The sequence below is a fragment of the Caretta caretta genome, chromosome 12 (genome assembly GCF_965140235.1).
Source record: "Caretta caretta isolate rCarCar2 chromosome 12, rCarCar1.hap1, whole genome shotgun sequence".
Classification (NCBI taxonomy): domain Eukaryota; kingdom Metazoa; phylum Chordata; order Testudines; family Cheloniidae; genus Caretta; species Caretta caretta.
The window spans coordinates 19,593,696-19,614,463 of NC_134217.1; the positions used below are offsets into that span (position 1 = coordinate 19,593,696).

Genomic DNA, 20,768 nt, shown 5'->3' on the forward strand with positions numbered 1-20,768 from the left:
ACTGGCATTAATTATATTCTTATCCATTAATTTGCTTTTCCATTATTGTCTCACCAGATTTCAGTAATGCCAATTATAGCACATTTCTTCCCATCATTGAGAACTTCCGAACCCTCTTGCTTATTACCCAGACTCCAAGCAGTGGTATCTAAGCACTTGAGAATTTCTTCTCTTCACATTCCTTGTCACATTGGTTCAATTGTTCACGACTCACTGAGTTTAAATTTGTAATGTATTTACCGCTGTAGCACCCTCCCATTGAGTTGTTCATTTAACACCTTCCTTGCTGCTCCAGCTAGTCTCCATCCATGAAGATTAGCCCCCTCTCTGGGAGATGCAGGACATTCCATTCATACAGCCGCCCCCCCTTCCTTCTAGAAAGTGGCCCAATGACCAACAAAAGCAAAGCTGTCAGCTTCATCCCAGTCACACAAACAACAGCATGTTAAAGGGTGTTAATGGCTGAGTTTTCAAACTGACATTATTTTGACATAGCACCTGGGTTTCACTCTTGAGGTGAGCACTTCCCTTCGGCCCTTTCATTTTTCTGCACTTATTTGTAATTTGGAAGAGTATGATTTCCAGTTGGAGTTAAGTGCAAATATGGCCGAACAGGTCCAAGCATGATGGTGATGCAGTGGGAGAAAAGACGGTGCTTAAAAATCAAGTGCATGGGTGAGGTAGGAGACAATTTACATCATGCAATAAATGTGTGCCCTGTAGTTATTGGCTTTAATGTAATTTTAAAAGTTACGTGATCAGACCAGAAATATCCTTGTTAATATACCCCACTATGCATCACTGAAGGACAGCAGGAGTGTATAATTACAGAACCAAAAAAGAATATCAGCAGGTTACCATGTCATTGTGTAATGTAATAATACAAATGGAGCATAATATTTTCATGTAAGAATTGAACAACTGGCTGGAAAGATAAAACTAATCCTTCATAAGCTGAGAGAAAGAGGAGATTCATGCTACAGACCACCTGATTCTGTTCACTTTGTACCAGGCTATTTTTAATCAATGATAAGAATAGGTGTTTGAAAGGCTTCTGCAGCAAGTTACTTTAAAGTCATTTTACTCTCTGTATCAACAGGGGGCGTTTTGGTCAAGTTCACAAATGCACGGAGGTGTCAACTGGTCTTAACCTGGCAGCCAAAATAATAAAAGTGAAAGGAGCAAAGGAAAGGGTAAGTATGGTTTTGTGAACCTCCATGGACAGACACTGTAAATCTGGCTTATTACAAGCACCTGCGAATCGCTTTCCTTATTAAAGTATTTTCCCACTCAACATTGTATCAAGTGTGACAAAACCAGCCTTAGTAACTACTTGCTTGAATCCTATATGACTGTTTGATCTGACCAGGTTTGATGTCCTCTTATTTTGGTGTTCACTAATGTAAGCCTTCTGCCAGGTGAATTCAGCAGTAACAAGGGCCGGGTTCAGTATCTAGGGGTTCCTTGTCAACAATACAACACAAAACTGGCTCGAGCCCCACCCAGTGACCTGGGACAATTACACACCACCCACTGAGTGCCTCTCAGAGGCAATACATCCTCTGTTGCAAGCACAGAGTTTGAGTGTAGCAAAAACTTTTAAAAAAAGGAGAGAAGTAACTCAGCATTAATTTGGGAATACACCGCTCATAAACACAAACCATGAGCAAAAGACCCACCCCCAAGTAAGTTGGGCAGTGTCCTTTTCCCCTCAGGGTCTTAAGTCCAGCAACCCAGAAGTCCCTTTAATGTTCCCGTCCCTTCTCTATACCCCACTCACAGTTGCTGTCCTTGGCTAGTGAGCCCCAGAGTTCAGAGGTTCATCCGCAGAGTTCACCTCCCACCCTGTGTGGAGGGTGGGGGGGAAAGGAGGCATCTTACACGCTGCACTGCTTGGGCACTTGCTCTTGCCCCAACTTCCGATTGCCATGCCTCTGTGGGGCTCTGCTCTGGCCCTCTCCGCCAGCCACCCTGCTGGCCGCTTGCCACGCCTCTCCACCAGCTACCTGCTCACCAAGATGTCTTCAGGGCCCCCCGACACTTAACACAGCTCTCAGTGATTTCAGCTGTTAGTGGGGGAGACTCATTGCTGGTGCACACTGGGCAGTCTCTTGCAATAGAGACACTGTCCCAAAGTAGACCTAGATACCAGAGATTTCAGCTCTGCAGCATGTAACAAGACTCTCAATTGAGTCTAAATTGGCTCTTTTATTATACCATAGAGAGAAGAAGGGTCAAATGGACCCTTAAACAGGGTCTACACCACCAGGTACATGTACCCACACTCTTTCAACTCACTGGGCTTTGGAACCCATGTCCTCTGTCTAGCGAGTGCTGTTCAGTTGAGGGTGAGTCCCTCCATTTTGATATGGCAGGTACAGTTCTGCTGCCCTCGGTTCACACAACAAGGATAGCAACGCTTTATTACTCCTGCCCCAATAACAAGGAGACTGGGGATCCAACACCGGCCACAAGTGATCATTTGGGCAAGCAGTCCCATCATGATGAGCAGCTAGGCAGGGTGGGTGCGTCCATGCAAATGAGATCAGCTTCTGAAGTCTTTTTCCACAGCTCACCACTAGATGTCAGGGGAGAGCTCATCCAGACTCTGCTTACACTAACACTGGTGTGTGCAGGGAATCGGTTGGCATGAATGTTTGGGGAATGGCTAGTTTTTGTGTGAATGTTTGTATTTGAATGCGCACAAGAGTGTTCGTGGTCATGCTCCAATAGGAGCATCTGCTGGTTGCTAGTCACTATTGTTATCTTCCTGTCTGTAATGTTTCAGGAGGAAGTGAAAAATGAAATAAACATCATGAACCAGTTAAATCATGTGAATCTGATCCAGCTTTATGATGCTTTTGAATGCAAGAACAACCTCACCTTGATCATGGAATAGTAAGTTAAAATGATATTAGGAATCATCAGCTCTTTTGAACTTGGTGGTTGCTCAAGCCAGTAGTAGAAATGGAGGAAAATACATTGGGCTGAGGGGGTGGGAATACAACAAGTGTTTCCCAACCTGGGTGAAGGCTTCTTTCATTTTTAGAAGCAAACTCTTTAAGAGAAAATCACATATTTGACAATATCAGAACTTAAAGAAATGGTAAGAATACCAGCTGTACCCCAGAGAGTATAGAGGGATTTCAGACAGGTCTGTTATTCTGAGAAAAACATCAGTATGTTTTATTTTTCATTAGTGTGGGTTTGGCCCATAGATACAACACAACTGCATTTTCTATATGAACTGTACCTAGAAAGTTTTTAAGGGTATGAGAGTTAAATTAAAGAAATAGCAGAGGGAGAGGGAACTGAAGAGAGACAGAGAAGAGAGAAAACAATGTGGTTTTTGGAGAAGTTAGAAACAAAAAGTAGGAATGATTTTGATGGAGAGGTTCATAAACGCTGTTCAAAAAGTCAGGAATTGCCTTTGCACCACTAGCAGTGAGAGTGTCTGGTGACACTTTGAGAAGGCTAGTACTGAATGAACAGAGAGAGTGTGAAGAAGAATAGCAGGACAGAGACAAAGGGCCAGATTTTTAAAGGGACTTAGACACCTAAAGATGAAGATAGGGGCTTAGTGGGATTTTCCAAAGTGCCTAGGCATCTAACCCCCAATCTAACAAGGAATATGTGTATTTTTTTCACATTTCTCTTTGTCAATATTTTAGTGTTGATGGTGGTGAATTATTTGACCGAATCACAGATGAGAACTACCATCTAACTGAGTTGGATGCAATCCTTTTTACCAAACAAATATGTGAAGGAGTCCACTACATACATCAGCAGTATATTCTCCATTTAGACCTGAAGGTCAGTAGTTACAGATATCAGGTCTTTGGCTAAACTGTACATTGTGCTGTATGGAGAGTCTGTATGTATGGGAGCTGCGCATAAAGGGTAATTTGTCATCCCCTTCATCTTGTAATGAAATAAACTAATTTAGTTCAGTGGCCACTGTGAATTAACCCTGGAAAATTAATTTTTTTCTTTAATGTTTAATCTTTTCTTAAATTTGATAGCTTATTTTAAAGATGATTAAATAAACAGCAGGTTCCTCTGCTTTTACAGCTTTCAGATCAGAAGCTTTTCATAGCTGTGTAGAATTGCATTGTGCCTTGGTTTGTCACCTGAGAAAATAGAGGGTTTAGAATCCCCTCTATGTTTGTGTTATTAGACCCGTCCTCTCTTTTGCTTCTTCTCATGTTTGTCCTTGTCTGTGTCTCCCACTGACAATCTGGAACTGAGCCATTGTAAACTAACATGTTCTAGTGACAATTCTCCACTAGTTCTTTGCGCATAGGGACTATCATTTTCTATATGTTTATACAGTGTCTAGCACAATGGTAGCCCTATGTGGTTGATGTGCAGTTGCTACTGTAATTATAGCTGGTTGGAAAGTGTTGTGGGTGTTTTGATTTGTGGAAAATTTTGTTTTTTTGTTGAAAACCCCCAAAATTGAAAATCATTTTAATTGTTTTTGATTTTTCAATGAAAAGCTGGAATTATTTGCAGAAAGGAGCCACTTCCCATTTAGAACTTCGTTTAGTTGAAAATCCAATTTTCTTTACAAAATCTGTTTCAATGGACATTTTTCCAAATGCCCTAACCACAATATCCATGTGAAATAATTATAATATTTATAATAAATATAATAGTTGGACTGAGGACCTGGTCTTGTGAGGTGCTGAGCCTTGGATAGCTAAGTGGCTTCCCAGTAACTCTCTATTCGCCTCCTGACAAGTGAGACTGAAAACATCACCAAAAAAGAACACACAAATTTAATTTTGATGGAAAAGCAAATGCGTTACCTAGGGAGGTGGTAGAATCTCCTTCCTTAGAAGTTTTTAAGGTCAGGCTTGACAAAGCCCTGGCTGGGATGATTTAATTGGGGATTGGTCCTGCTTTTGAGCAGGGGGTTGGACTAGATGACCTCCTGAGGTCCCTTCCAACCCGGATATTCTATGATTCTGTGCTACTTAGCTGTAATAGGCTCATTCCTTGTTTGCATTCTGGTCTCTCAAGATACTGCACTTTCTTGAATAAACCCAGTGTTATAGCATCTGCCACCTGGCTTGCTAAACCATTCCACACAAAGGTGTCCATTCAGTTCTCCCCTAAAAAGGACCCCTTTAAATTATGTTATGTGATACCTCTGCTATGGCCAAATCTGGGAAAATAGTTACTCCCCACGGCAGCAGTAAGGAATGAAATCCCTGAAGGAGAGATCCAAGCCCACACATTTTACTGAGCCAGTTAGGAGGACGATGGGGCCCAAAAATCACCCTCCCATGGTAATAACAGACCAAGGGGAAAAGTTGATCTCAATAAACCTCTGAATATTTATCCCTGCTTCTTTTGCCACATCATTGATTCTCTCCCCTTTAAGGGGAAAAATGAAGGGAGCATTTCAACAAGTGATCTGTGGGTAACATTCCCAACTAGACTTATAGAGTAATTTTTCCTATACAAGCCCTCTAGGCACCCCATAACCAGCCCATGAACCATGCTGTCCTTCACCACAGTTGGGCTCAAATATATATTTGTATCAGTATAATGTATTCTGCACATGGTGCCAGGATAGAACAGAGCCTTAGGAAATGAATGGGAAAAATACAACCACCATTGTAGTAAACCACGTAAAGGTGAGATTGACACATGTGAACCAACAAAGAAGTGAACTAGCATTGTTTTAAAAATCTTTTCCTGAAATAGTTCTGTATCTTTGCACTTCAGGTCATGTTTCTGGCTACTCTACTTGTTAGTGTGTCTTATGTGCAATTTCACTGTCATTTATTTAACTAAAAATATTCTTTTTTGTTTTTCTAGCCTGAAAACATATTATGTATAAATCGCACTGGAAACCAGATTAAAATTATTGACTTTGGTTTAGCTAGGAGGTAAGTTCAACTATGAGCCACTCAAAATCCATTGACATTTTCTTTTCTTTCATTCTTGTGATGTTTGTTCTCACATTTCAGTGACTCTAAAGTGATTTTGAAATATGAAGGAGCAAAGCAATATGCTCCTGCAGGCATGAATTTGCAACTTAGTGCACTAACTGTCACGTTGTCTTTTCCAGTGACATTTGTGCAGGCTAATGTTGTATTAGTATTCTCATTTACACACAATAATGTCTCAAATAGAGATTTTTCCCCCAGCGACTCTATGACGTCCATTAGGGACTTCACCTTTGCTATTGATTTTATATTGAAGGTGCTCAGATTCTGCAGCGCTGGGCCTCAGTCTAAAACCCCCAAGACAGATGGTAAAATGCATGACAAAACTATCTCATTTGAAACAGGAATACAGTGGATTAGCTCTAATTCCACAGTCTCTATCCCTCATCTGCCACAATGTCTGCTTCTCATGGATGAGGGTAAGGGATGAGGGTGTATAGGAAATGAGCCATGAGTTTGCAGTCTGAAATGGCTGCAATGTGGAGAATGCAGTTTTGGCCTTTACGCACAAAGGTATCACAGAGCAGGGCAGTAATGATCTCTCTTTTGGAACTGGTGTGACTGCACCTGGAATACTGTTTTCACTTCTAGAAACCACATTACCAGAAAGATATTGCTTAATTGGTGGAAACTGAGAGTGGAGGAATAAAAATGATCAGAGAACTAGACTTAAGAAGAAAGGCAAAAAAGATTAATATGGGTAGTTTGGCTAAAGGACAGCTAAGGTGAGGCATAAACACCTATAAATATTTAGAGGGTAAACAGCAAGGAGAGAGAGGAATTAGCTGGTCCAGTAAATAGTGGTGAAACATCGAGTAATAGAATGCAATTAAGGGAAGGAAAATGCATGCTCAATCTGAGCCTAACAGTGAGGGATACTAAGTTTTAGCAAGGCCGTCCATGGAAAACATAGAAGCCCCATGTCTTGGGACATTTAAAATTAGAATGGACAAAATACTAGAGAATGTTCTAGAACACTCCTGCAACAGCAGGGAGAGGGACTAATAGGAGGCTTGATAAGTGTTTTCTTTGTCAAACTCCTATGAATGTGTCAAGCAAAAGATGTACCAATGCTCACTTTCTGTTGTTCTGGTTTAACATAGTTCAGTATTTGAAGCCTGTGAGACCTATAGACAGCATCATATGTGAGCAGTGGTCCAGTTTTTACATTGGTCATTTACATCAGCCAAATGGTACAGGATTTAACACCTCTCACATGGACATGGTTAGAAGGAGGCCTGGTTGTTTCTGTGCCTGCCCCAGGTTTTTTACTTAACACTAGGCATGTGGGGAAATATTCCCTGATCACCATCCCACATACTCTCCCTAAGACTAAGAGGAGAGAGCAGAGCTGTTACTTATCATTTGTTAAGGGCCAGTTATATCCTTGGTGCAGGAGTGGGTCCTATACCATAGGGAAGGTTTCTGCAAAACAGCCAGGGAGACTGTGAAAAAGTCCCTTGGTCTAAGTCTGGGTGGGTGGCAGCTATGATCTGCTAGCTCTCATCCCTCTCTCCAGTTAATATGAAACTACATCTAAAAGGAGCACAGCTCTTTTGAGAGTCTGGTATTACAGAGTGGAGCAAGTGACCATGAGTTTGAAGGAACAGAATAATAGTTGAATCCTGAGGAAATGTTAACTTAATTCTGTAGGTAGAGATTATTTGATTAGGTAAACAACAGGTCATGGTTTATATCAATTCTATGCTGACCCAGTTCTCTTGCAGGGCCTCTTGTATTCTGACCACTCTAACTTAAATAAAAATCCAGACCCATCCTTTTTTCCGGGTTCTCAGGGGCTTGACAGGCCTTGCTATTACCATTGCATCTATGTTTTGCCCTCACTTGCACTGAACCAGAGGAAAGCCAGTGGGTAAAATCTTGGATCCCTTGCAATTAATGGCAAAATTCCCATTGACTTCTGTGGAACCAGGATTTCACTAAACAGTTCTAAAATAATTTTTTAACTCTTTATGTTTCACCTTAGGAAATGTTACCAGCATGAGCCCTGCTTTTACCAGAGGATGCATAGCTGTTGTGCCAAAGGAAATTTTATGTAAACATTACATCTTAACCCATATGCTGCTGTTTCATTTTTCAAGGATTTTTATTTCTTTTTGTACCTCCAAAGGGTTGTCCAGAAGCGGCTCAGTGATATAGATGATGTTTGCATCTGAGTCAGTTATGTTAAGGACTCCTCTTTGCCCTCTTCATTATGACTTTGCCTATTATTACATATTTGCAGTGACCAGGAAAGAGGGTCCTCAGTTTTATATACAGAAAAAAAATAAGAATATGGGGGAAAAAACATAAGCAGCTATAAAGCATGATTCTCTTTCCTAAAGGAAAAGGCGAGGGAATATTTGAGTGAAAACAGGAGGTGTGGGCATGAGTTAGTCCCTCCAGAGAAGAAATCAACAACTTCTTATGGTAGCATAATAATAATAATATTTACCTAAAAAAATATTTTTTAAACATTGTGGGGTTCTCATTATACAAACCCATGTACTTTCAGCTCAAAGAGCTTTTTTCTTTAAAAGGATTTTATAAAAATAGAAAAAAATGTACACAAAAAAAAACTACAGCTTTAGGGAAAGGGGTGCCCAATAGAAAAGGTTTTATTAAAGCCAGTTTGGAAACATAGTCTTGCAAGAAATAGTCTTTTAAAAACAACAAACATTTATGGCCTGATCTGACTCATTACATAGGCAAAACTCCCATTAACTTTAATAGGAGTTATTACTGAGTGATGATTGCAAGACTGTGCCCTTCCTTATATTAACTAGCAAATTATTAACATCTTTCACTTCCTGCAAAACCAACCTGCTGGTTACTAAAATCAAATAATGATCTCTTCTCAGGCTTCCATCTGGGCATTTATATTGTGTCCATAACTCTGTGATCTGAGCACTTTTACACAGTGAATTATGGTTTGGGATCCTGCTGAGCAAAATATCTCCAAACTTGCCTAAAAATGGAAGTTGATTCAGTGCATCTTCAGAACGACTTTTGCTCGTGAGTCTCCTCTGGAGACCAGCAAGAGTTTAAAGCTGTCCTCTCTTTGTGGAAAGCTTGTTGCCACATGGGGGTGTGTAGGTTACTCTATCATGTACTTGCAATACGAATTAAGCCCTGTGTCTGCCAATTTGAGGATTGAGGATGGAGCTTGTCTCTCTCACCAACAGAAATTGGTCCAATCGAAGATAGTACCTCACCCACCTTGTCTCTCTAGTTTGAGGATGATGTCTTTAGAACTTGTGCCAGACATTTCTCACTCAAACATAGTATCTATAAAAGTGACAGAGGTTGGGTTACATGTGCCTGAATGTTAGCTATTCCAATTTGATTTTTGTCTGTAATAACATAGAAAACCAACTGTAGTGCCCTCAGCCTATTTCATCCACCTCTGTTCCTGTGACTTGGATTGATCTTATTAGCTGAATCACCACATGGGGGCATACAGCAGCTTGCAGAAGACATGGCGGTGATTCTAATGTAATCATGCAACTTTTAGTTGCAACCATATTTTTATTGTCCTAAGTCTTTCTCTGGCTCTTTCTCCTGCCATACTACCACCTGTCTAAATTAGGAAAATTAAATGATGGATAATGAGCTGTTTATAACTGTGACTTTCTGAATTGAAGCAGAGTGCCAAAGTTAGAATATGCACCAGAAGCATGATTCACTAGAGACAAAAAGTTAATACAAATGATTTAGTTTCTTTGATTTTGTTCAGATTTAAATGGCTGATTCACTTAAACATTTGATCAAACTAATTGGAAGTGACTGTGAATTATAAAAACTCTCTGTGGGGATGCACAGGCTGAAATTCTGCATCTTTGAAGACTTAGATGTAGAATGTACCTGTCCGGCTTTGCTACAGTATGAAAAATGTGACAGTTCTTTTTGCAAGTGTGCAGTGCATGTACTTAGTCTGCTGTCAGTGCTGATGCCCCTTCTTGTTTCTGATGAAGGTACAAACCTCGTGAGAAGCTGAAAGTTAATTTTGGCACTCCTGAATTCTTGGCTCCCGAAGTGGTGAACTATGACTTTGTTTCGTTCCCAACTGACATGTGGAGTGTAGGCGTCATCACGTATATGCTGTGAGTAAGCTTCTGTATGGGTCATGGCCATGGCTTCATCTGCTCTGTAAGAAAGGCCAGTGGAAGGTATTTGCAGAGCTGGAATGCAGCCTATTCAGAGATTCCCATCTAGGGAGAGTGTGTTTCTTGTTGCACTCACTTCATTATCCAAAAGAGAGAGCCAATGAAAGGGAACATCACTGCCACACAACTTTAAATACCTGAAAAACAATCAATCTTCATTCTAAATACTTAAACCCTCTGTTTTCTCTTTGCCTTCTTGGTGTCTAATTAGTTAATAAAAACAAAACAAATTAAGTTTAATTTACTTAGACAAGGTGTAATCAGTTGCCTGAAACTTAACAAAACTTCTGCTTTCAATGAGTTATTGAGGTCCCAGACTTATCTTTTCATTTTAAATCAGGCCCTTGGGAACCTGATCCAAAAGGACTTTTGCTCCCAACATGCACACAAGAGTTATTCCTGTCTTGTGTGGAGTTACTTCCTGGACCTGAAAAATTCACTTCACAGCCACGAATGGGATTAAAATTCTCCCCCGGAGTTTAGGCTGCGAGCCATGGGGGGTCATCTCTACAGGCTCGCTAACTACACAGCATTGCAACATTTTTTTGTAGCTGTTTTCAGTGGACTGGGTCATTTTTTATTTAAGTTTATGTAGAAGCCAAAAAAAATTTGTAGGTGAATCCAGTCATAAATGATTGAAGAAACAAATCTGGGCTTAGAGACTAATTGAAGACAATATTTTATATTTCAAACAGTATTTTAATCCAGAATAAATATGGATTTAGGCCTCAGTTCAGCACTTATGTGCATGCTTAGCTTTAGGCAACTGAGCAGTCCTATTCCTGTCTGAAGAAGCAGTTGATCATGTGCTCACATCGCATTGAGTTCAATTCCTGGGGTATCCATTCACTCTGACCCTGGAGTTGGCTGAGTGAATTGCAAATGGGCAACGTGAAGCATTCCTTCCCCCTGACTGAGCTTTATTGTGCCACCATGCTCCTAGTTATTACAAACCCACTGACCTGAGTAGTTAGGGACTGAGCCAGGTAGCCAAGCCCCACCATAGCACATGTTGCACTGGCCTTTGGGACAGTATCTAGCTGGAACCCTCTTTTCTAAGTGACTGGTGTGATTCTAAAGCAGCAGTGAGCACAGTGAGGATACATAGGAGAAATGCATGCTTCCCATTATTAGCTGCCCATTTCTCTCTCTCTCTCTTCTTTTTAAAGGCTTAGTGGCTTATCACCGTTCCTAGGAGAAACGGACGCAGAGACAATGAATTACATAGTGAACTGCAGCTGGGATTTTGATGCAGAAGCATTTGAACAACTCTCAGAAGAGGCAAAAGACTTTATTTCCAAACTCCTTGTGAAGGAGAAGAGGTATCTTCTTCTATGTTTGTCATGGCAGCCCTACCATTTAGAATGAGTCCTTCCTAGCTAAATGTATGTGTGGCAGCCAATCATTGAAAGTTAGTACTATGACTTTTCTTTTGCCATGTTTGTGTCTACCAGGCAGCTCAGTAGTGACACAAACCTCATTTTTTAAAAGAAAAATGTCAACGTATTTCAATCAAAGTAAAGGCTCTCCCAGTAACTGAGCCTGTTGCAAGAGAGCTGAAGCGGAGGAAATGTGAATCATTTGTTTTGTTTTAAGAACCTTTCACAGATGTCCAGGAGCTAGTTCTGTCATCACTTTGGCTTCTTTATGAGCATTGATACAAACTGCAAAAATGTCTCTCAAAATACAAAAGGTGATAAGCAGTAGCTGCAGTTATGAAAGTGACATAATTCCCAATCCAAGTGCCTTCCATATACTGGATACGTACAAAGAACCATTTGGGGCCTAATTCTGTTCTTGGAGTCATACCCTCAGCTCCCATTGAAGTCAAAGGGAGCTGTATACATTGCATTGCAGGACAGAATATGGTCCAGCGGCCTCGTCTTCCCTTGATGAACATATGTCCAGTGACTCCTTCTACCAATGATGGGAATGTTTCACATTGTTTTAGGAGAAAACTGCCAACAGGAACTCTTAGAACACTGGCTTTTTCCAGACTGTCAGCCAGTGGTGCTGGAACTCTTTTAATAGTGGGGGTGTTGAAAGCCAGCCCCCTTACCACTGTCCACAACTCCCCCCAAGGCTGGGGCTGGGAGCAGTGCCATGTCTCTGGGAGGGGGGACCCAGACAGGGCAACAGGGCATAGGCTGGGGGCGGGCATGGGGCCCGCAGCTGGGACCCCACATGTGGGGCCAGTAGCAGAGCCCCGGCCGTGGAGCCAGCTGCCAGGACCCTGGGAGCAGAGCCCCGGGAATGAGGGGGCCGAGTGCAGGGCCCTGGACCAGTGGCCAGGGAGTGGGGCCAGTGTCCCAAGAGTGGCTGGGAAGAGGGGCTAGCAGCCAGGACCTGAGAGTGACCGGGACTGGAGTCCAGGGCATGGCCCTGGTGCAGAGAGCCAGGCACAGGGCCAGTGGCCGGGTAGCAGGGCCGGAGGCTGGGACCCAAGCCCTGGGCTGAGGAGTGGAGGCCTGGGCATGAGGTCAGTGGTCCCGCATAAAACCTGGGGGTGCCCAGAGTTCCCAGGCCTATGCTTTCAGCTAAACTATGCAAATGAGATTTAATAATAAAGTTCTTAATACTAACTTGTCAATGAAAGTTAAGATGGGCATTAAACTGGAAGGGTAATTGTCATTTAGTGGATTTGAACAGAGAGCTAGGAGTCAGAAGACAAGGAGTCTGCTCCTGATGGCCACTGACTTGCTGTGGGATATTAACTTCAGAGAGAGACTCCCATCTGTAAAAAGGAATTAATAAGGATTTAAGTTTGTGCAGAGGACTTGGAGATCTGGGGATGAAAAATGCTATTTAAGGGCAGATGATTATTAATTATTATTATTATTATAAGCAAGAAGCATTGTTGGATCTGCCAGCTGCTCACTAGGCATAATAGCAGGCTGTGGCTCACTCTCTTGGAGAAAGAGGAATGACCAGTGCACAGCAAACTCTTCCCTCCTGAGACATCTGGGGATGACCTGGTGCAACAGCTTGTCCTATCTCCTAGCATGTTCTTGTTCATCAGGAGGGATTCTGGCTGGCTGTTCACATTATGCAAAGGGCTGCTAAACATCAGTTCTGCTGACACCTTTTTCCTTGAGTGGCAGGTGAGCCAAAGGCAGGACTTAGCCCTATCTTTTCATATCAAAGTTCAAAGGCAAGTTCAAATTTTGAAAAAAATTGCACAAAGGATGCCCCAAAAGACAAGATCCAGGATTTTCTTGCATTCCATATGTTTTCAAAGACCCATGGAAATGACCTTCGATTGAGCACCTTGCTGATTGTCTGCATACTGTAGTTATTTTTATTACAATTAAATTATGTTTCAGTTATAAACCAACCTTTTGGCTGTCACATCTTCAAAGTACTGAACACAAAGACAAGCTCTGTGCAGATAGTTGAATCTGAAACAGAACCTATAAGTTTCCAGCCAACTGCAGGAGGAATACTTGAAAGCCATACCTTTTGTTTACACATGGATGCTCTCATTAGTGTTAATTGACTTTTGTGGGCATCTGTGATCCTCCTTAAATATACTGAAGGGAACGCTCTTGCATTGTCAGGGGAGATGGACTACATATCACCACAAATTAATATCTCTGTGTTCTTTGATGCTCTTGGCACAGTCCTACCTAAATGCCATGTGTTCTACCATTCACATTCCAAAATCACATCCAAATAGAGCAACAAGGCTACACAATATTCAGGCATAAACCCAAGTGCAGAAGAACCTAAAACACCTCTAAGCACCACTTAGTCCCACCTGGAGGGTAGGAGTGAGAATTGGTCTTCACGCAGGCTCTCTACGCTGAGATAACTAACAGCTATAAAGGGCCTTACCCCCATCTTTTTTTGTATGTTTACTTTTATTTTCATTTAGAAAAAACAACCTTTCACATGTGGTATCAGTGAAGAGCAGCTGAACCATTCCACTGCAAGCAGACAAAGAGATTATTTGTAAATCACAATAGTGGTAGCAACATTTACATCACAGCCCTTCACAAATTTTATTTTCCAGTTGCAGGATGAGTGCAGCACAGTGTCTGAAACACGAATGGCTAAATGATCTGCCTGGCAAAGCCAAGAAATCCAAGCTTTGCCTGAAGTCCCAGTTGCTGCTACAGAGTTATATGGCTCATAGAAAATGGAAGGTAAATATACAAAATCTGTCATCTTTATTTCCGAAGACGAGTGATTGTACTAGTTCAGTGCAGTCAGGGCCCTTATTCTTCTTTGTCATAGTCCTCTTCTAAACATGGAGAACTCCCTTGCAGTATGAATTTTGGAATTACATTTGCAGTTATAGATTTGAGTGTTCACTTCCCCTTTTAAGTCATGGCATCTCTGAGTTTAGATATTTTTTTTTCTAAATTTTTACTCTTATTTCTGATTGATGTTTCAAAAAAAATTAGGGGTAAAATTCTAGGGATTCAAAGGCTTCAGACACTATTTATTTTATGTTAAACGTGTAACCTTCCAAGCAAAAGCAGTTACTTTTCAGTTGACATAGTTGCATTAGCCTGTCTTCAATGGATAGGAAATACTGGAATGTAACAACAGAAAGCTATTTTGTGTAGTATTCATCGCAAAGGTCTAGGACCAAGCAGAAGCTGAGTTCAAATCCATCCTGAGTCCCTCATTCACTGTACAACCTTGGGAAAATTACTTGACCTTCTTGTGTCACAATCCAGCCAGATGGAAAGTTGCATACTTTCAGGACCACTGATAATCTCTTGCTAATTCATGAACCATTCTCAGTAAATATGTAGGAATTTCCATAAAAGGTGATCAATAATTATACTCTGCAAAGGAGGGACACCACAACCCTGGAACATTTAACCTATAGGAAGAGGACGAAATCCAACCCAGTTTTAACTCACTAGTGAGAGTAGCAAAACCTTCCTAATGAGTTAGACCCTGAAGACCAAATGTCATTTACTTTCCCAGACTCCAGAATTACTGCTACTTGTTGCATTTAAAAAATGTCTTCATCCCAAGTTATTTTATTACACATTTGCTAACAGATGCATACAGCCATTTGTTCATTGTATAAACACTGTTTTACAGCCACAAAGAGTCGATTCTCTAGGACAAAGCATTTCATGATTCCCACTGGAGGGGATTCAAGTGTCACTCTTCTAGAATTGTTAATGTTACACTAATGGCAGATAGCTGCTTTTCCTTTGATCATGCTGACACCTTGGGTCCCTCAAGTGTTGTAATTAATGTCTGTTGCATGTGAGTTGGTAACACGCTGGCTATTATCCAGAGACAGGAGATTAAGCTATTTAATCCATTGTGGCTGTTTCTATGACAGTTTATTTACATGACTCTCTTGTGAGGAAGGGGACTGTGTTATTTTAAGTGTAACCCTGATTTAATTCGGAGCTGCAAAAGAATGGAGGTGTACTTAGAGATAGCTGGCTTCCCCAAGGCTGACAGGTACAACAGAAGATGTGAGAACTGGTGCTGATTAGTCCCCCAATTTCACTAAGGTTACAAATGTTCCCCGAAAACTTCATGAACCTTCCACTCCCACTACTTTTCAGTTGACATAGGTGCATTACTCTGTCTTTAATGGGTAGTCAATATTGGAGTGACACAACAGAAGACTGTTCCGTGTAGTATTCAATGCAGAGGTCTGGGAACTAGAGAAAATCTGCATTTACTATTCGGAGTCCCTCACTGAAAAAAAACCAATGTTAATTGCACAGTATGCTTTGGCTCCGTTATGCTCACATTTAGGTTTTTCTGTTTCATTCACAGAAACATTTCTACGTGGTAGCTGCTGCCAATCGTCTGAGAAGGTTTCCGAGCATGTCTGTCAACCTCGCATAAGCTGCTGTGGAAGAGCTATAAGCCTTAGAGCTAGAGATGAAGCAGAGAGAAAAGGACTAGATGTTTCTCTCTCTTCCACCACCACTTCTGCCATCCTCATGTGATGTATCAGGCGTGTGTTTAGGTACCAGAACTGCCTCAGAGCACAACAACATAGAACGAATTTTACTAATCTTTATAAAACAGGGGTTTCCATAGTTCTGTTTTACAAGCTCTCAGCTACTGGACATAGTGATACATAAATATTCCTGATATAACTCCACTTATAGCTATATTGATATGCTTATAATTAGCAGCTAAGTTCCTTGAGTGGGACCCACTTCTTTTGGAAGTCTTTGATTATTGATATGAATCCAAAGGGTGGAGTATAGCAGCAAGCACCTGGTCAGCAGCAGTGGGATACCTTAAGACTTTCTATGTTAATGAGGTGCTGTACGATCACTTTTAGGGCATTGCCACAGTGGTGATAGATTTGGAGGGATAATAGTGCTCTATTTTCCCCAAAGATAATTGTTACTTAAAGCAAAATACCCAGGGACAAAACTGAGGTAGAGAAATGCAGTTTTTCTACATTTTCTTCTGAAGGGGTTCATTTTTTTTCTGCCTCCCTCCCCCCCCCCCGTTTTTTTTTTTAATTATTTTTTTCACCAAAGCATCACAATAATGCATGGCAACTAGTCAGAGTAGAAAGAAAAAGTGTCTTCCACCTTATCCTCTAAAACAAAACCTACTGCTTTCAGAGGCATTTAAAACCTGGCGCAAGTTAAGACAGATTGTCCCCTACTGCTATATTTTTATAATGGGTCAAACTGATTAAATAGCTCCTTGTGTTGGTATGAATTTAGGTTTAACTACCACAAATGAAAAACAATTGGGATGACAATCTGGTGGATGAAATACAGTGCAGTTAGGTGTCACCTCCTCCCCAGGAACAGAGGTTCTTTTATTCTCCCCTCTGGGTGTGAGTTTCAGGGGATACATTTTAAATATAGTTTTCTGTAGCTGGGACCTGAATGCTTAGTTTTCTAAGCTGATATTTGAGTTCAACACTTTTGCCAAATGCCATGAAGTGTAACAGAAAAACTACTGCTTTGTAACGGATGAACTGGTTTTTGTTTCTGTTCAGCTGCTGGGTAGGGGATCAGTGAATTGCCAGCCTTTGACTCTGTTTTAGTCACATGGGAGCTGTTGCCCTTTTTCTGATTGTTTAAAAACAAAAATAAGTTAGTATTATCAAGAAAAAGGTTAATTTCAAGAACCAATTTTTTTTCTGATGCTTATAAAACTGGAGTCACCCCATATAACACAATCCCAGTACCAATTGTGTTTCCTTAGTGTTTATCAGGCACTTTGGTAGAGGTGGCTGACACACTGTTTCCTTTGTGGCTAACCTACAGGCTGCACCACTCTATGTGAGCTGATTAAAATAATTTATCACTAACAGTAGCAGCTTAAGTCTGCACATTCAGCCTAATCAAATCACAATTTTACTCCCATTAACTCTTTGCCTTTCAATTGCCTAAAATGTTTGTTGCTCCCAGCCCTCATCAAGACCTTAAAAATTGCTTACACTAGTTTAATGTTAAGCTTGTCTAGCTTTTCAGTTCTAGAACGTCTCCCTTCACTTCCAGATGGACTGGACTTGTACAGCACTTTTGGCATTATGTCAGAGGGCAACAAAAGTTACATGAAAAAATCCTGACAATGGATCACCTTCTGTGAAGGCCCAAGCTTGTTCACATTTCCCCTCCCCAGTGACATTGCATGGTAAATAGTTATTGTTAGTATGCATAGTTATGACATTAACACTAATAAATCTCAGCAAAAATGTAACTGGCCTATTTCTCTCTAGTCTGAAATACAGTAAAGGCAGCATTGGTGAGCACTTTACAACAGAATTTCAGCCTGCTACATCTGACTTTCGCCCAGAGTGTGGACCCTCCTTTGATATTATGAAATCTGATTTAGAAAAAAATTCTGGAATCTCGTTTTACAGCTAGTCTTAGTGAGTTGAGACTGCTCAGTGTTTGCCCTGCTCCTCAGGCATTTGTCTGGCCTCTTCCTGAATCAACTTATTAAAATTTTAACTTGAACTTGAACCAATCCCAAAACAAATGTAAGTTGACAGGAAGGAATGCTTCCACTTTTACACTTAAATTTTTAAAATGGGGTGGAGCAGAGTGGGTGAAGAGAGAGAAAAGCAAACTTATCTCTTAAAAAGCTGGTCAATCAGCATCTCTTCTTCATTATCTTGTCTTTGTAAATGGATAATGGATGAATGCCCTTACTTATTCATGCTTAAGGCTCCAAGTCTGTCCCAGAGGTCACCGAGTCTGTGATTTTCCATGACCTCCATGACTTCTGCAGTAGTCAGTGCTGACCCTGGGCCAGCAGCAGTTTGGGTGTGTGGGAAGGGGTTCATGGCTAGAGGCAGGGGGATGCTTACTTTGGCGTGGAGTGTGGGTCCCCAGGTCCCACTGGCACGGCCCTGCAGCTCCTAGGCAGAGGGGTCAGGAGGCTCCGCGTGCTGTCCGTGCCCACAGGCCCCGCCCCTACCACTCCCATTGGCTGGGAACTGCGGAGCCAGTGCTTGTGGTGGAAGCAACTCATGGAGCCCTCTGGCCCCATCTGCTGCCTAGGAGCTGCAGGGACATGCAGAGCTGGGTAGGTAGCCCCTGCCAGCCTTGCCACCCCCAGCACCATTGGGGGTCCTGGGCCACCTCCCCCAGGGCCACTCCTACCCCCCAAGCACCCATGGCCCCCTGTTCAAGTTTTAGTCAGGGGTATATAGTAAAAGTCATGGACAGGTTATGCACAGTGAATTTTTGTTTACTGCCTGTGACCTGCCCATGACTTTTACTAAATGTACCCGTGACTAAAACGTAGCCTTATTCATGATATATGTTTTACGTGGATTGCAGGCTGCACCCTGTTCCTTGATGTTTAGTTTTTTCAATTGCCTATCTTAGGATCAGACCTTAATTCTTAAAATGAAAGGCCCTTCAGAATATCCATCCCGCAGATGGTAGCAGACCAGGCTTTCACAACTTGGAGAGTTGTCTCTCCTTCCCCCCCAATCTCCTGGGGTTAACCTCTCTGCAGAGCTCTTTCAATTTATTTAAAAAAACCCAGAAGTTTCTATAGAACCCCTTTTGGTTTCATCCTTATTACATCAGAGGGGACTTTTGTTCCACAGCCCCATACGGATGAATCAGTGGATTAAAAGAGACTTTGGCCCCTTTCCATAGCATAAAAGGGTCCTAAACACCCCCATTCCCAGCTTTGGGAGGACTCCCTTAGTGCAGGCTCTGGGAGGACAGCCCAAAAGCTCCCCCAGGAACACTGCTTCACAAGTGAAGTGTCAATGAACTGGCAGTGTTGGTGTGGGGCTGCAGCCCTCCAGCGCACTGCCATTCCTGGCAGTGCTGCAGCCTGTAAGGCAGTGGAGTGAGGGTGCCACACCTCAGACGGTGTACAAGGCTCTTTTAATTATGCTGGGGGCCCAGAGCAGCCTTTTATTAGGATGACCCAAAGGTGACTTAATGCAGGATTACCTACCCTGCCTCTGTAAATTCCATGCTGTGGCTCTGAAGGATGAGGTTCTGCGCTGGCTCTCTACTTGTTAACCTTGGAGATGGGCCTCTCATTTTAATTTCATATATGCATTATATTGTAACAGGCTAGTTGTGTCCTTTATACCAGGGCCCTGTGTGGAAATGTGGGGTGGCGAGAGGAGACTGAAACACAGGCGTTCACTTTATTGTACTAATTTCCACAGCTCTGTTACAATGGCTACTTCAACCTGAGTGCAGAACCACAGCTATCAGTCTATGGCAGCAGAGGAATGCCCAACTCCCTAAGGTGTATTAGCATCCAAGCACTATAGTCTTCTCAGCCTGTTCACAAAATAAAGTTTTGTACAAACGCTGACATTCAGTGCTTCCTGAAGGCAACTACAGTGACTCCTGCCCCACAAGTGTAGAGAGCGCAACCGTGGAACCTCTTTCTGCTTGGTGCAGCACTCCCCATTTGAACTCCTGGGGTAGGGTGTCATCATGATGTCCACATGAATGGACTGGAAGTATGATTACTATCTTTATGCAGATGAGTTTATTCAGTTAGCTTTCCCAGACAAGACCCATGATTGTACTTTTGCTGCAGACAAATAGTCTTCACAACTTTTCCATAAACCTCATTTTCAATGTAAATAGTCAACGGCTGACCTTGTTTCCAACAGTGGAGGCACACAGCTGTGAAAATCCCACTGTCTTTTAGCCCAATGAATCGGAAATGTTCTGGCTTACCTGAAAGGGTCCTTTATTTGAGAAACAGAACCTAGTCAGATCCGCTCACCCTGGAGACAAACAGGTCACCCAGAGCAGAGATGGAAAGTGACATCCGAAGATTCGGGTTTATTTTTTCAGACGTTAACCCCATGCTCTGCCATAAAATAAACTTGTGTTTTCTCGTCAAAGTATAGTTAATCTAATGTAGGAGAAAAAAAATTGAATTATGCTGGCTGTGGAAGCGGTCTCAAGTGGAGCCAACGTCAGAGGATGGGGCATTCTCCTGCTGCCGCTGACTGGCAGGTTTGATTCTGTTCCCAAGCTGCAAGCAGACTGAAGTACCTCTTATCACAGATCTGTAGACCTTATTACTTGACGTAAAGGAACATTTAAAGTAAGTACAGAAAGTTTCTTTAAACCCATTTAGATTTTGATCCTGATGGTATTTATACTATAAAAGTGATAGGAGGTCACAGAAGCAACCCTAGGACCATATACAAATTCTTAAACTAAAGATCCAGACG

At 41.9% G+C, this 20,768-nt stretch overlaps 1 protein-coding gene across 6 annotated transcripts in view; it reads left to right on the forward strand.

Moving 5' to 3' along the window:
* MYLK3 (myosin light chain kinase 3) overlaps window positions 1–17,791 on the forward strand; it is a 67,282-nt gene extending 49,491 nt beyond the window's left edge. For 5 of the 6 annotated variants that reach the window (XM_048816949.2, XM_048816947.2, XM_075118377.1 and 2 more), the window contains 8 exons: window positions 1,100–1,193; window positions 2,789–2,898; window positions 3,672–3,813; window positions 5,830–5,900; window positions 9,935–10,063; window positions 11,296–11,448; window positions 14,139–14,271; window positions 15,887–17,791. In XM_048816949.2, coding sequence (XP_048672906.1) covers window positions 1,100–1,193; window positions 2,789–2,898; window positions 3,672–3,813; window positions 5,830–5,900; window positions 9,935–10,063; window positions 11,296–11,448; window positions 14,139–14,271; window positions 15,887–15,958 — 904 coding nt within the window. In that variant the 3' untranslated portion in view covers window positions 15,959–17,791. The remainder of the gene's footprint in view (window positions 1–1,099; window positions 1,194–2,788; window positions 2,899–3,671; window positions 3,814–5,829; window positions 5,901–9,934; window positions 10,064–11,295; window positions 11,449–14,138; window positions 14,272–15,886) is intronic. The other variant, XM_048816946.2, reaches the window with a different exon arrangement.
* Window positions 17,792–20,768: the final 2,977 nt, after the last annotated feature.